General features: G+C 47.5%; 1 protein-coding gene across 1 annotated transcript; it reads right to left on the reverse strand.

Moving 5' to 3' along the window:
• Positions 1 to 664: 664 nt before the first annotated feature.
• On the reverse strand, positions 665 to 1,902 carry LOC101984567 (ubiquitin-like protein 5). Its single transcript, XM_026782267.1, has 2 exons — positions 1,838 to 1,902; positions 665 to 1,063 (listed from the first exon to the last, which is right to left on the reverse strand). Exons 1-2 carry the CDS (start codon positions 1,900 to 1,902, stop codon positions 769 to 771), a joined length of 360 nt encoding a protein of 119 aa, XP_026638068.1. The 3' UTR covers positions 665 to 768.
• Positions 1,903 to 16,167: the final 14,265 nt, after the last annotated feature.

Raw genomic sequence — 16,167 nt, forward strand, 5'->3', positions numbered from 1 at the left:
AAGCATGGTGCCGGTGTTGGCTCAGCTGTGGTCAGGAGCTCACTGCGGACAGCATTCCAATGGGGGTGTCTGTAGAGGAGCGAGAGCTAACACCAAAAGAGAGGAGAAGGGCAGCTTTGCTATTTCCTTAAGAACTGGCTCACGAGAACTGACCCAAGAATCTCAAAAGAAAGACCTTCACCCCTTCTGGCGACATGCCCCTGATGACATGAATGCTCCACTCTAGGTTCCTATATTAATATTACCACCGTGGGGACCTAGCTGCTAGATTGGGTCAATGCAGGCAAGGAGACCCACTCTAAATGGGTTAATGGTGGGAGGATGTGCGGCCTCTGGGAAGTGATATAGCCGTGAAGGCAGAGGCCTCATCAACAGAATTAGTACCTTAAAGAGACTCTGAAGATGAGGATTGTAACTCAGTAATAGAGCACTTGTCTAGTACGCATGGGCCCCGGGCTCAGTTACCAGGACCACAGAAGAGCTTCTCCCAGGAGACCATGTTATCCCTTTTACATTCAAAGAAGAGAACCACAGCTTCTGGAAGTTAGGAAGCCCACCCCGACCCCCACCACACACCAAATATTCCAGAATCTTGGTCTTCAATGTCCTAGGCTTTGGCACTGAGAAGAATAAACCTCTGTTTCTTTTTTTTTTTTAAAGCAGCACTGAAGTTTCTATTCATGTGAATTGTTAAAAATGGGCATCTATACCAGTGTCAAATGAGGGTGGGAGAGGAAGGCAGGGGAGGCAAGGAGAAGAAATTCCTGTCTACTGGTAATACAGCTCCAGGTTCATCCCTTCATGGATTTCATAATCTCCCAGAGACACGTGGTCCTTAAAAATAGTGTACCACTTTTTAAGAATGATCTTATTCCACCGGGTGCCAGTTTGGGCTGCTATCAGTTTCTTCAAGTCCCCAATCGTGTCATGGGTGTTGCACTTGACGCGGACTTTCTTTCCTAGACGGTTGTTGCAAACCACCTCAATCCTTGTGGCTGGACCTCTAAACCCCTCGAACTTATCGACGACACAACTCCTACCTCGATCTCCAAGCTCTAAACCTCTGTTTCTTAAAAGCTACCTTGTTCATGGCATTTTTCTTACAGAAGTCTGAATGGACTTAGACATTACATTAAATTCCTATTTGTTTAAAATACCTGGAGTGGGGGCTGGAGAGATGGTTCAGTGGTTAGGAGCACGGGTTGCTCTTCCAGAGGACCTGGGTTCCACAGCATCCACATGGCATTCACAACTATCTGTAAATCCAGTTCCAGGGGATCAGACGACTTCTTCTGACCTCCACCGGCACTGCATGCGTGTGGTGTGCAGAAAAGACATGCAGGCGAAGCTCGCATTCATATAAAATAAAATACCTAGAGTGGTTTCTTTTTTCTACAACTGGCCCCTGAGTATTGATCAGAAATGATGGCTAAACCCGAGGACCCTGTTTGGAATTCAATGGACCTGATGTGGTTTCGGTGGCACCTGGCAGAGATCAGTATTGATTTTTTTTTCTAGGGCTAGCCTGTCCCCTTCCTGAGGGTCATATACCCCAGTTGGACCCTCTTCCTGGGCACTTGTTATCCGGGGTGGTAGCAGCCTTCGTGACAGATTGAGGAGGCAAGTAGGAAGAGCAAACGGAAATAGCTGGGGGGGGGGGGGTCACACCGCACAGTGCCTCACAGAGTCTTTTAGAAGCTAGGGACCAAGTTCAGAACTATCTATCTCTGGACTTCTTGCCAGCTAGACAGAGACTTCTCAGGGTTCAAGGCATTGTTCATTGGGATTTGAGCTATATGAAGGCATAAGTCCTTCCTAACACATATGCCCAGCATACCCCGATGGCTCTTGGCTGGCTATTGACTTGGCAGGAAATGTGAATTTTTCCTTCAGCTCACCCATCGAAACGCGAGCATTCTCCCTCCTCCCCCTGCCGCACAGCCAAGGCCTCTCATCGGCTCTGATCCCCATTGTGTACTCTGCGCAGCCAGCCCCACATGTCTGGCGTCTTCTGCATTAGGCCTTCTCAGTGTGCTTTTGACAGTTCTTGTCATTGCTGTCGCTCTAATTTTAGATTTGTTGACAGTGTTAGGGACCCAACTCGGCCTTACACCAACTAGGCAAGCTTTCTAGTGCTCAGCCACACACACTCAAGCCTTTGATTTCTTTTTTTTTTCTCTCTCTCTCTCTCTCTCTCTCTATCTCTTACTTTCTTATTTGTTTTCTTTTTCGAGACAGGGTTTCTCTGTAGCTTTGGAACCTGGCCTGGAACTAGCTCTTATAGACCAGGCTGGTCTCAAACTCACAGAGATCTGTCTGCCTCTGCCTCCTGAGTGCTGGGATTGAAGGCGAGTGCCGCCACCGCCCAACAAGTCCTTGGTTTCAGGAGTCAAGGTCTTACTACACAGCCCAAGATAGCCTCCAACTCGCCATCCTCCCACTTGAGCTCCCGAGTTCTGGGATCACAGGGCTTTGCTGCCGTGCCTGGTCCCAGCCTGCGCTTGCATCAGTGCCCTTTGGCGTGTGTACTGGACTGAGTGGGGATAACACACGTGACTGGCTAAGTAAATGAGTGTAATCGTTTCCTGTCCAGTGGCATGGTCCAGCCTTCAAGAAAAAAGAGCAGCAAGAGTGTGAGGCTTGGTCCAGTCTCCTCCCCAGGGGCATGCATGCCTGATCTCCCTGCAAAGCCTTGCTTTCTTCCTGCTTCTCCTTATTTTCTCGGTCTTTAAGGCTTTTATGGCCCAGCATTTGGCCCTGTTTTAGTGCGCTCTCATTATGATTGATGCTGCTTTTACTTGCTATTTACCCACGGCACATAAACATGCTTAAGTTTCCCCTGTCTTAAACAATAATAGAAACTACGAGCCCTTAGCTGATGCTATGTGCTCTGGTGGCTGTGAGTTTGCTCTCTGCTTTCTGGAGTGAGCTCTTCAGAAGTCATCGACTTGCTCAGTTTTTCTCCGCCCCATGGATCCTTACCTCTCCTGGCACGCTTGCTCTAAGTGATGGGCAGGAGCTGGAAGCCTTCAAGGACTATGGGAGGAAAGGCGTGGGGAGCTCAAAGAACTTCATCCCTGGGACTTTTCCCTTCTCTCTTTGGCATGCAGGACTTCTTCCCACCAACTGACTTCCAACTGCTCCAGAACCTTCTATGAGCAACTGCTACCCTCAAGGAAGGTTTCTCCAACATCCTCTGTGTTGTTCCAGTCTGGAAAGTTCAGGGAAGGGCTCTAAAGGGCCTAGCATGCGCCAAGGCCCAGTGTGCACCAGGCATCCGCCGCTGGCTAACTCCTAGTGTAAGCCAGCTTTCTGTCACAGTAACCAAAGACCTGAGGCATGGCTGGAGAGATGGCTGTGTGGGTAATGTACTCTCTGTGCAAACACAAGAACCCGAGTTCAGATCCTGGGGTCCACAGGAAAGCCAGGTGTGGTGGAGTGTCTGTAACCCCAGTGATTGGGAAACAGGTGGATCCCAGAGGCTTGCTGGCCAGCTCCGGGTTCAGTGAGAGAGCCTGTCTCAAAAAATAGAGTGGAGAGCAATAGATGAGGACACCCAGTGTCAACCTCTGGTCTCCACATGTTCACACACAAGCACCACACACACACACACACACACACACACACACACACACACGTGCATATATATTGCATACACCACACATACGAAAGAAAATCCCCCACAAAATATCTAAAATAATTGATTTATAAAGAGGAAATGCTGTCATGCGTCTATAGTTCCAGCACTTGAGGTGGACACAGAAGGAATTCAAGTTTTACGCTCACCTATTTTATATAAATTCCTATCTCCCCAGCTACAGCCCACCTGCTGGGCCCACTCCTCCAGCTGTCCCTCTCTCGCCCCTGCTTCTCCTTCCATTGCTGCTGTCCCCAAGGCCCTTCCATCCTTCTGCTTACCCAAGCACCCTGGATGACTCCAATCCATGATTCTAGGGTGTAGGCATGTCCTCAGTTCTCTTGCCTCTTGCTAGGTCATTGTGTTGAATAGAGTCTAACCCTCCAACACTTTCCAGGAAGTGAGCACACAGCCTCTGCCCAGCACACAGCCTCTGCCCAGCACACAGCCTCCACCCAGCTCACAGCCTCCGCCCAGCACACAGCCTCCGCCCAGCACACAGCCTCCGCCCAGCACACAGCCTCCGCCCAGCACACAGCCTCTATCCTCCCTGGAGCGCTTCCTTCAGTGGCAGCCCCGCATCCAGGGACTGTAGCGTCTTTCTTCCACAGAACTCCTGTGACTATGTCAGCAGCTCCCTTGGTCACTCGCAGCTTTGTAGGTCCAGATGGGCCAGTCAGCTCCCCTTCCCCATCCTTGCTTCTTCCCTCCCGCTGCAGAAGTCCCTCTGAACTACCCAGCATTCCAAACTCCATTTCAGTCTCTGCTTCTGTAGCCATGGGCTTCCCAGCACCCCTTGGAGGGTCCTCATGGGATCAAGTGCCAGAAGCCTGTGGGGTAGCTGGCTGGCTGCAGCTCCCCTGTCTTGGTACCCCAAGCCCATGCTCAGATTCTCAGAATCTACTAAAATCTATTCACTCTCAAGTCCTAGTCTGTTTTAGGGACCATCCAAACCCAGCTATCAGGATTATGAAGGCTGTCTTGTTAAACCCCAATGTTTTGGGGGCCTAGGGAGACATCTCAGTCAGTAATGCAATTAGCATGCAAGCACAGACCTGTGTTCAATCTTCAGGATCCACACGAAAAGGCCAGGTGTGTGGCACATCCTTACAATCCCAGCACTGGGGAGGCGAAGACAAGCACATCTCTGGGGCTCCCCAGCTAGCCAACCTAGCCTAATTGGTAAGTTCCAGAACAGTGAGAGACCCCCATCTCAAAAAATAAGCTAGGCAGTGTCTGAGAAGCAAGGCTGAGATTGTTCTCTAACCCACATGCCCCCACGTGAATACAGGCACGTGCCCATATGCACCCACACCAATGCACGCACACATGCTGGAACACACACACGTTCTGAGCCACATCTGCAGTGTGCACCACTGTGACCCTGTACCTTGTTTTCAAGTGGCTTCCTCTCAGAAGTCCCTGGGTCTCTGCCTGCCTTTCCTGCTACTCTGTCCTCTGTTGTTTTGCTTCTGCCAGCCCCCAGGTCACAGCATCCAGCCCAGCTCAGGACATCACAGCTGCTCGCTCAGAGTCTCCCAGTGGTGACCTACAAGGCTGCTCTCCTGCCCAAATAGCTCTCCTGAGCTCCGAGCCCCTTGCTATGCCTGACTGGGTCCTCACATCTTTGCTTGAACCACTCCTGGCAAACTGGCCGCCTCTGTCTGAGCCAGCTGCTCCTCAGAGTTTCCTTCCTGTGAACTCTCCTGCATCCTGATACCCTTGGCAAATAGCACTACAATTGGTTGCCTGCAAAGCCAGGTATCCAGGAGTCACCCAGCTTCCATCGCGTCTCCTCTCTGCTCCTCCTGCACTGAACTGTCTGTCCCAACACAAGCCTACCTGTGATGACCAGTGTTGACTGTCAACTTGACAGGATCTACAGCTGCCTGGGAGACAAGCCTCCAGGAACACCTCTAAGGGACTGTCTTGATTAAGTTAGCTGGCCATGTTTATGGGGGATATTCTTGATTGGGTAAACTGAGGTGGGAAACCCACCCTAAAAGTAGGTGGTGCCATCCCCATGGCTTGGGGCCTGGACTGCATGGAAAACAAAACAGAAAGTGCTCTTAGCTTCCTGCCTGTGGATGGAGTGAGGTCACAGGACTCCCCACCATGATGAACGATACCCTTGAACTGGGAACAAGACAAACGGCTTCTTAAATTGCTTCGGTTTGGGGTACTTTATCACAGCAACAGAAAGCAGTGACTGCACACCCCCACCAGTGTTCCCATTCTGAGGTCTTCTCTCCAGCAGCCACTTGGCCTTGTATAACCCATCTCTCCTCGTCTCGGTCTCTGCATCTATAAAATGGGTCATTAATAGCAATTCCCACTGTCCAATTCCTAGCATCACATGAACAGCTGTGGTAGTGCATACCTGCAATCCCAGCACCCAGGAGGTGAAGGTAGGCTCAGAAGGTCAAGGTTGTGGACCATATGAAATTCTGTCTCAAAAAAAAAAAAGATAGCAGCATCTACTCTATAGGGTTGCTGCTGGGTGTCAGGGGTAGTGTGGGTATCAGGGGCTTAGACGAAGAATCTCAGTACATTTTGTGCTGCTAGACCAGAATCCACAGGCTGAGTTACTCATAAAGAAAGACATGAGAGTTGTGTAGTAGCATTTCATTTCTATTTTAATAAATAAAGCTTGTCTGAAAGTCAGAAAAATAAAACAGCCAGCCACTGGCTCTTACCTCGACCTCAGTCCGAAATGACGACCCTGCCTCCAGAAATCTCAGAATGAGACTGAGTCTGAGATGTCTCCTCCTGTTTTATAATCCTCTCTAGTGCTGGGATTAAAGGCATACATTGTCTGGTTTCTATGGCAACTAGTGAGGCTACTGGGATTAAAGGTGTGTGTTGCCACTGCCTAGTCTGTAAGGCTGACTAGCGGGGCTGTTTTACTCTATGATCTTCAAGCAAGCTTTGTTTATTAAAATACAAGTGAAATGCCCCTGCAGAGTTGATTCAGTGGTCAAGAGCATTTACTGCTCTTGCAGAGGACCCTTGATCAGTTTCAGCACCACATGGTGGCTCACAAAAACAAAAAATAAAACATATTTCCCCTAGTACCCCAGTCTTACCCACTCTTTGGGAAAGTGTGGGTACCTGGAGGAAGATGAAGACAGTGGCCATGGATAGATGGACAGACAGATGAACAAGTAACCTCCTACCTTCGGATCTTGCAGAAGAGCTTGGCTTCTAAAGATGGTGTGAGCACAGATGCAGTACAATATGGAAAGAGAGGGTCTATAAGAATGGTCAAAAGAAATGCCGGATATATGCCCTTAATCGCAACACCGGCAGGCAGAGGCAGGCAGATCTCTGTGAGTTTGAGGACAGCCTGGTCTACAGAGCAAGTTCCAGGACAGCCAGGGCTGTGCAGAGATACCCTGTCTAAAAATAAAATAAAGTAAGACAAGATAAAGAAGGGTTAAGGGAGAAGCTGGGCAGTCAGCAAAGAGCTTGTCATGAAAGCATGAGGACCTGAACTGGCTCCCCAACCCATGGTTTTTGTTGCTGTTGTTGCTGCTGCTGTGACTGTTTGACAAGCCGTTATGATGGCATACACTCTAATCCCAGTCCTGGGTGATGTGGGATTCCCCTCTGTATGCTGTGAATACCGTTGGTGAATAAAGAAACTGCCTTGATCTGTTGATAGGGCAGAACAGAGCTGGGCAGGGAAAACTAAACTGAATGCTGGGAGAAAGAAGGCAGAGTTAAGGAGAAGCCATGTAGCCCTGCTGGAGATAGATGCTGAAACTTTACCCTGTAAGCCACAGCCTTGTGGCGATATGCAGATTAATGGAGATGGGTTAATTTAAGATATGAATTAGCCAGAAACACACTTAAGCTATTGGCCGAACAGTATTGCAAATAATATTTTTTTGTGTGATTATTTTGGAGCTGAGCAGCCAGGGAACAAACAAGCAGCCTCCATAGAACACCTAGGAGGTAAAGACGGGCAGAGTCCTAGGGCCTGCTAGACAGCCAGTCTACTCTACTTGGTGAATTTCCTGCCAATGAGAAATCCTGTCTTGAAACTAAAAAATGGATAGTTTCAGAGGAATGACACCCAAGGCTGGTCTCTGACCACCACATGCATAGGTATACACACACACTCAGGGTCACAAGAAACAACAAAAGCAACAATAAAGAGCTATCATTATTGAGTGTTGCATTCTGTGATCTGTGTTTGGAAACTTCAAGCTCAATGCCAAAGTATTGGGAGGTGGTACCTTTTGTGGAGGAGTTCAGTTTTCACCCAGGGATTAACATCATTTTTAGAAAGACCTATGAGAGTGGCTTCTTTCTCTTGTTCATCTGTCACACAGGGACAGAGAGCTCAACCCTTCCCTGTTGCCTTCTTCCACATAAGGGCACAACATGCCTCCTTTTCTGGAGGACACAGTAACCAGATACCATCTTAAAACCAGAGACAGAACTTGCCTTCAACTTGGACTTTCCAGAAGCTCACAACTGTTTCTAACTCCAGTTCCACAATATACACTGCCCCCTTCCGGCCTCTATGGGCACTGCACACATGTGGTACACATACACATCCAAGTAAACACACACTTATTTTAAAACTTTAAAAAAGAAAAGAGCAGAACAGACATTTACTTCTCACAGATATTTCTTCTTTTCTTTGAATGTTCTCTGTTTCTCCCTCCCCATCCCTTGTGTGTATGTGTGCACATGTGTGTGTCTCTGTGTGTTTGACTTCTCTGCAGGAATTTTTGACATTCAACAAAGGAGAACCTCAGTTGAGTCTATATTTAATTTGGATGCAGCAGAATATTTTGTGTGTCCTTTTCCGACATCCCTAGCTATCTCAGTTGGGAACAGCTCTTAGGAAATTCTCACAACCCCTCTGGGTCAATTCTCTAAGTCATAGAAGTTGAAGCCACCAGCTCTGAGGTATTTTTCAATGGAAGCTTCCCTACAGAGCCCAGAACTGGAAGTTTAGGGGTAGTGGGGAGAATCTGGAGTGAAAGACACAATCAGCTTTCACTCATCTGCTCACCAGACAGGAAAATTTGAAACATGAATCCATGTTCATCCATGCCTACACTAAAGAGAAATTCTCTTCTGCTGTAAATACATTTGAGACCGGGGCTTTAGGCCAGCGAGGAGTGCCTGCCCAGTCTGGGTTCCACCCTCAGCACTGCTTAAAACTGTGGGAGATTGCCCATGCCTATAACCTAGCACTTGGGAAAAGGAGGCAACAAGAGGGTCAGAAGTTCAAGGCCAGCCTGGGCTACATGATACCTTGCCCTGAAGTAAATCAGGTCAGTGAAATAGCATAGATAATTATGAATGTATCATATATCTCATTTATTTTAAAAATGGTTCTTATATTTATTTATTATGGGGGCACACACGTCCACAGCACTTGTGTGGAGGTCAGAAGACAAGTTGAGGAAGTTGGCTCCCTCCATCACCTCAATTTGGGAATGGAACCCAAGTCACCAGGTTTGATGGCAAGGGCCTTGGCCTGCTGAGCCATCTCATTGGGCCCTCTTTTTCTTTTTTGATAGAATTCATGTGAAACAGAATCCATCAGAATTCCTGGTTTGTAGGGTGGAACAATGAACAGGCCTGTATGCCAGATGTCTACCATGTCTTTGAGTACCTGAGGCCTATTGTCCTAATGGAATCTGGCAGCTGTAGACGAAATGACAGACAAAATTGCCATCAACACAGCAAAATACCCCCAAAGAAACATATTTACCGATGACTCAATTTCTGTCCCACAAGGGACAGTCACATAATTATGTAGCTCAGTACAATGTAGAGGCGATTCAAGGAGGTGTCTGAGTTGTTCCCGTGTCCCCTCATCTCAGGGGACTTTGGATTTTTCACAGAATTATTGATTTAATCAAAAATCACCCAACTAGTCTACAGGCAAAATGAGAAGAGAGAAAGTATCTTAGGACTGTAGGAGAAAGTGAGTTGGTAGAAACATCACGTTCCAGTGTGAGGTTCAGAGGATTTTGGAATTCTTTTTAAGAATTGGCATTGTATTTCACTTACGACTGTTGTGTTGTGTGCATGATATGTGTTGCGGCAGGTCAGAACACAAATGCGGAGCTGGTGCTCTCCGGACTGCCTTCATGTGTTTCCGGGACTCACACTCAGCTCTCCGGGCTCGCGTGACAAGTACCTTTACTCACCGAGCAATCTCACCAGCCCCAGAATCTGTCTAGTCTTTTAAGTTCAGAATTTCTTGCTAAATCCATCCCTGGAATCTTCTGTTCTTTCCCTTTAAAACCTGAAAATGCCATAAGCTCTTTTTCTCACAAACCTGTATTAACCTCTGCTGTTGTCCCGTGACCCCACATGTGCGCACACACCATTTTCAGAATGGGTCGTGCTTGGAGTTCTAGGTCTTGACAGATGGGAGAAATGTCCAACTCTAAATGGCTCTCATTGTTCAATGTAAATGAGCTGTGACTTGGAACCCACAGTGGTGAAACAATGGGGCAATTCAATCATCTGCCTCTCACTTTGGGGATAGTTGGCAAACAGAAGTAGAGAGGACCCATCCAAGCAAACTGCACTTTTATATTTAGCCACACGATGGCGCTAAAAGCGTGGTCGCTCACTTCAGGCAAAAACTCATTAAGAGCTAATCAAAAGCAAAACTGTTTTTCCATGTTCCCAGCCCCTGCCTTCGCCCCTTTGCCAAGCCTCGGTGCTCTTCGTATTGTTCCATTCTTTCTGAGCTAAAGTCGCCATAAATCCGCGTTTCTGTTTGTTAAGCCAGCTGTGGCCCACAGTTCGTCTTCTAGACAACTTTCCCCGCTTCTTCTAGTTAGGGATTATGTTCTTATTAACTATTATTAGTGGAATTTTCTGACTCAGAAGTTTCAGGACTTAAAGCCATAGTCTTAGTTTCAGAATCGTTTGGTTATTTGCCCTCAGCTAGTGTTTCATGTGTGTTTCTCCGTGCCCGCAGTCAAGGCTCGGCTTAGCACTTTATCTGAAAAACCAGCCTACATGCCCACATGGCCGAGAGAGATATGGTCCCATCTAATTTTGCTGGAGCCCTGAGAAGACTGAATTACTCCTATATTAGCCATTCAAAAAAAGAGCAACTCAGGACAAGTGAGTCGGCTCAATGGGTAATGGTACTTCCTGTCGCAGAACCTGATCGCTTGACTTTGATCCCAGGGACCCACATGGTACAAGGAAAACAGACTTTCTGACTCCACATATGTGGGCTGTGGCACGCCCTACACACACACACACACACACACACACACACACACACACACACACACACACACACACTGCAGGAATGTATTGTGGTGTGTAGTTTCTGTCAATGTGACATGTGCTAGAGTCATCTGAGAAGAGGGACCAGCAACTGACAAATGCTCCCATCAGATTGTCCTGTGGGAAAGTCTATAGGGCATTTTCTTGATTAATGATTGCTCTGGGAGGGCACAGTCCACTGAGGGCTGTGCCACCCCAAAGCACATGGTTCTGGGTGGTTAAGAAAGCAGGCTGGGCAAGAGAAAGCAAGCAAGCCAGTAGGCAGCTCTCCTGAATGGCCTCTGCCCCGGTGCCTGCCTTCCAGCTCCTACTCTGGCTCCCTTCCCTTCGTGGTAGACTGTGTTTGAGACAAGTAAGCCAAATAAACCCTTTCCTGCCCAAGCTGTTTTTGGTCAGTGTTTTATCCTAGCAACAGAATCAAAGTGAGACATGTAATATACGGTTTTTAAAAGATCAACTTGCCAGGCTGGAGAGATGGCTCAGAGGTTAAGAGCATTGCCTGCTCTTCCAAAGGTCCTGAGTTCAATTCCCAGCAACCACATGGTGGCTCACAACCATCTGTAATGAGGTCTGGTGCCCTCTTCTGGCCTGCACCACAGACAGAATATTGTATACATAATAAATAAATAAATATTTTAAAAAAAAAGATCAACTTGCCTAAGAAAGAAAGTGACGAAAGTAGAAGAATCAGCCTTCCCGCATCCAAGCTTCCATTTTCCAAGCTAGCACTGCGCAAACCCTCACTTCCATTGCTGTCCCTGGTATTTAGGTCAGCATCACTGGCTCAGAGCACATGCCACAGAAACGATCGCTTCTTGACCTCTTTGGAGAGTCTTTCCATGCAAGAGGGCCCTTAACCAGGACATGAACTTGGTAAATGGATGGGGGAAGGACTCTCTTGGTGGCAAACCACATTAATAATCAAAAGGCAAAAGGCAAAGTCCCATGAGCTGTCACAGTGCTTTTCTGAGTGTACAAAATGCAGGAACTCTGGCCTCTCCCGCAGGCGATGTCCACGCTTGTCTTTAAGGAGTTATGGACCTACAACGCTATTAACTGAAGTGCAGTCGCAATCTGTGGAAGAGGACACAGGGAAGCTCCCTAGCCCACAGACCCTGTAGATCGGGGTTATGCCCTTGCAGCAGAACCCTCAGTCCTCCAGCTAGTCTGTGATGCTTTCCCGGAGGACAGTGCAATGTCATGACCTGTTTCCTCTGCACAGTGTGCTCTAGCTTTAAATCCGAATACTGTGCCTTGTGGAAGCGCACTGCTCTGCTCAGCAGCTGGGCCCACTGGCTGGGCAGAAGGAGAGGACGGGAGCTGGATAGGGGACCCAGAAAGCTGTGCAACTGTGATGCTTTCCCGGAGGACAGTGCAATGTCATGACCTGTTTCCTCTGCACAGTGTGCTCTAGCTTTAAATCCGAATACTGTGCCTTGTGGAAGCGCACTGCTCTGCTCAGCAGCTGGGCCCACTGGCTGGGCAGAAGGAGAGGACGGGAGCTGGATAGGGGACCCAGAAAGCTGTGCAACTGCTTTAGAAGGGTTTCCTGCCTCCAGGGAAGATCTTCACCAGACACCTGACCCTGGCTCTCAAGTCCTTGGGAGCACTTTAGACACTCTGGCCAAGGGTCCATTTTCTCCCAGGCGATCCTACATCCAGCGATGAACAGAAAAGGAGGAGGTATGAAGACTTCCCCAGCCGGCTCCACCTGGGACTAGTTTCAAGGATTGGCTATCTTTCTGACTTGTGCTAGTGGACTTCCCTAAAGACTACAGCACCAGGTAGCTTCTGCCTGCTGCTGTTTTCTCCCCCTCCTTCCTCAAGTGTGGATTCTGTGGGTTCTCACTCATAAAAATCCTGCACGTGGACCATCATCTCAGAGTCAGCTTCCTTGGGGACCCAGTGTGATAGTGGCAGTGAGAAATGTACAAGGCTGCCCTTCCTGAACTGTTGGAGGTGATCGTTCAAAGTTTGATGCCACCCCTAGGTGCCCTCTGGTATCCATTCTCACAGCTGTCCGCTGCAGATTCTACCAGCTTTTGACAAGACCCACAAAGAGTTTCAAAAGCCCCAAAACCCAGCCACAATGATATACTCACAATGGAAGTGGCTGTTTGCTGTGGCAGGCCAGGGGACACTGTTGGGAAGACTCTAGCTCTCTGATTGGTTCACAGAGGGCTGCTGAGTTGGTCACAGTAGTTTGTGCCCTTGAACCCAGCTCCTAGCTACTCAGGAGGCCAAGGAAAGAGGACTGCAAATTCAAGCAAGCATGAACTGTTATGGACTAATCTTTTGTACACTGTGAAGATGAGTCACTCTGATTGGTTTAATAAGAAGCTGAATGGCCAATAGCTAGGCAAGATTTCCAGGCACAGAGGATTCTGGGAAGAAGAAAAGTGGAGTTGCCAGCCAAATGGAGATGAAGCAGGATGAGCAGTAGAGAGTAAAGGTAACTGAGTCACATAAGGGACATAAATTAAAAGATACGGGTAAATTTCAGTTATAAGAGCTAGTTAGAAACAAGCTAAGGCCGAGCTTTCATGAGTAATAATAAGTCTCCATGTCATTATTGGGGAGCTAATGGTCTCAACAAAAAAGTCTGACTACACTGAGAAACACAGCAACCCTGTCTCAATAACAACAAAAACCAGAGTGCTGCTATATAGTTGGTGTCACTCAACGACAGGGACAAGTTTTTGAGAACTGCAACATTAGTTGATTTTGTCATTCATGCCAACATCATGGCATGTATTTTCACAGACTAAGATGGCTATAATATCTCCAGGCAATGGGAAATTTTCAGCTCCTATAATTTTATAGGACCACCACTGTCTATACAGCCTGTTGTTCACAAAAATCCCACTCTTCACTATATGGCTGTACTGGGCTTCCAAGCCAACTTGCCGATTCATAGGGACAAAGGGTAATGGGGGTCAGGGGGGTCAGAGGTCCATGTCATCAGGTGTCTTCTTCTGTCACTCTCAAATTCAGCTAGATGGACTGGCCACAAGCTCCTGAGATCCACCCACCTCTGCCCCTCACTAACAGCTGGGCACCTCTGCACCCAGCCTTCCATATTGGTGCTAGGATTCTAAGCCAGGTCCTCATGCTTGCATGCTCCTCCAGCTAAACCATCTCCTCAGTCCTAGTTCCTCGCTCATTCCTTCCAACCTGGAGGTGGCTGCTAGATCATCCTCCATCCTACTATGCCAATATTGATCTTCTTCCCCTTCTTCCTATTCACCCAACAAATGGATTTTTAAGTTACATAAATGATCTCTCTCTCTCTCTCTCTCTCTCTCTCTCTCTCTCTCTCTCTCTCTCACACACACACACACACACACACACACACACACACACACACACAGAAGGCTGTGAACAGAGGCATGCACCTTTAATCCCAGGACTCAGGAGGCAGAGAGAGGCAGATCTCTATGAATACAAGGGCAACCTGGTTTACATTCAAGTTCCAGGCCAGCCAAGGCTACAATAGTGAGGCCTTCTCACAAATTAAAAAACAATGGTGAAAAAAAGTAGATGAGATTGATTGGCATGCTGGTCTGTATTCAGCCCTATATATGTCAAACAGCATCATTTCAGCTGGCAATCAAAATGAAGACTGTGTACCTTCCTTTGTGTGTGTGTGTGTGTGTGTGTGTGTGTGTGTGTGTGTGTGTGTGTGTTTGTCTTCTCAAGTTTTGGAAGTCCAGTGTATAAGTTGCGTGGTTTGGCTTAGACCAGTCACTTATGACCAACCACTCATTGAACCAAACAGACACAGATCAATAAGAGCAGTGGAAAAGAGTTTACAAGAGTCTGGGTCTTAAAGCCAAGCATCTCCATTTCCCCCTAATTTAGGAATAATTCTGTAACAGCCCCAGACCTCAGGCAGCCATACAGCTTTAGTAGGAAACTATCACTAGGGTCTGCTGAGACAGCTCCACAGGCAAAGCTTTTGTCCTGGCGACATGAATTCAATTCCCAAAACTCATATAAATGTGAAAGGAGAAAACCCACCCCACAGAGTTGTTTTCTGACTTCTACACACACACATATGATGCACACATATGATAATAATAATTTTAAAAATAGAACATCCCTAACACAACTGGCTTATATGAGTTGCCTCCAAACAATGGCTTTTTTACTAGCATCACCCCCACACCCCTCAGGGGACCGAGGCTGGCAACGCTGGAAGGCAATCCCAAAGGCATTTTATTTAGATGCACATTTGCCCGTCTCGTACAAAGTCTCGACCACGTTTCTATTCCCAATCTGGAAGGGAAGAGAAGTATAATGCTCCGTGTTCCTTAAGAACATAACCCATTTAATTGGCTGCCAAGGATGGAAAGCCTTGATTCAGAGCCTGAAATGGCTAATAAGCTCTTATTGTTGCTGTTACTTAACAGTTTCTATAGAACTTCGGGCTTGCAGAGTGCTCTCCAGTCACTTGAGAGGATCTAACTTTGTTCATGGTGAGATGAAAAGGGGTCTATTCATCCGCAGAGACAACATGCATAACATTTAACTATTTGGGAATTAGGTTTTGTTGTGAGAACCTAGGCAATGCCTTTTATATGGGCGCAGGAGATGCTAGTTAGGGACCTAGGCCTCGAATGTCGGTACCAATGTTACCTTGCTCGGTCTGCAAGGAGGAACTTCTGCAAGTCAGGAAATAAGGAAGTTTCCAGAATGGGCATTAGCAAGCCCTAGTTACACATGTGGTGTTTTTGGCCCTCATACAACTTTGAAAGATTTTTCTAAAGAGGCTTTTAAGCTCTGACGGATGCTCATATTATTAAATCACTTGTACTTGCAATATGGCTTCATTTGTAGACTTAGGATTCTGATGGGCTGCTATAGTTGGAGAGAAATGGGACACCAATACCTCCACCAGTATTACCAGTGGGGGCATTTGAAAAACCCATTTCTCCTTCGCACGCAGACCAAGTGCAAACACAGGCCTTAGGTTTTTGGAGACACTGGGCAGTTTCTAGCATTAGGCTGCCTAGCATTCACTTTGAAGCCAGGGACACAACAGTAAGTGCTGATGTACTCGATTGCACTCAAATATTTGGGGATGATATGCGATCTGATGGTGGACCGAGGCTGGTCTCAACTCAGCCCTGCCTATGTTCCTCATCACCCAGCAAGCTAGCTGGGACATACCATCCCCGAGATTCCAGAAGCCATGATGTACCAGCCACTCAGAGATTCTGGGTCACTTCTATTAGCACTCAGTA

The sequence above is a fragment of the Microtus ochrogaster genome, chromosome 10 (assembly GCF_000317375.1).
Source record: "Microtus ochrogaster isolate Prairie Vole_2 chromosome 10, MicOch1.0, whole genome shotgun sequence".
In the NCBI taxonomy this organism is placed as follows: Eukaryota; Metazoa; Chordata; class Mammalia; order Rodentia; family Cricetidae; genus Microtus; species Microtus ochrogaster.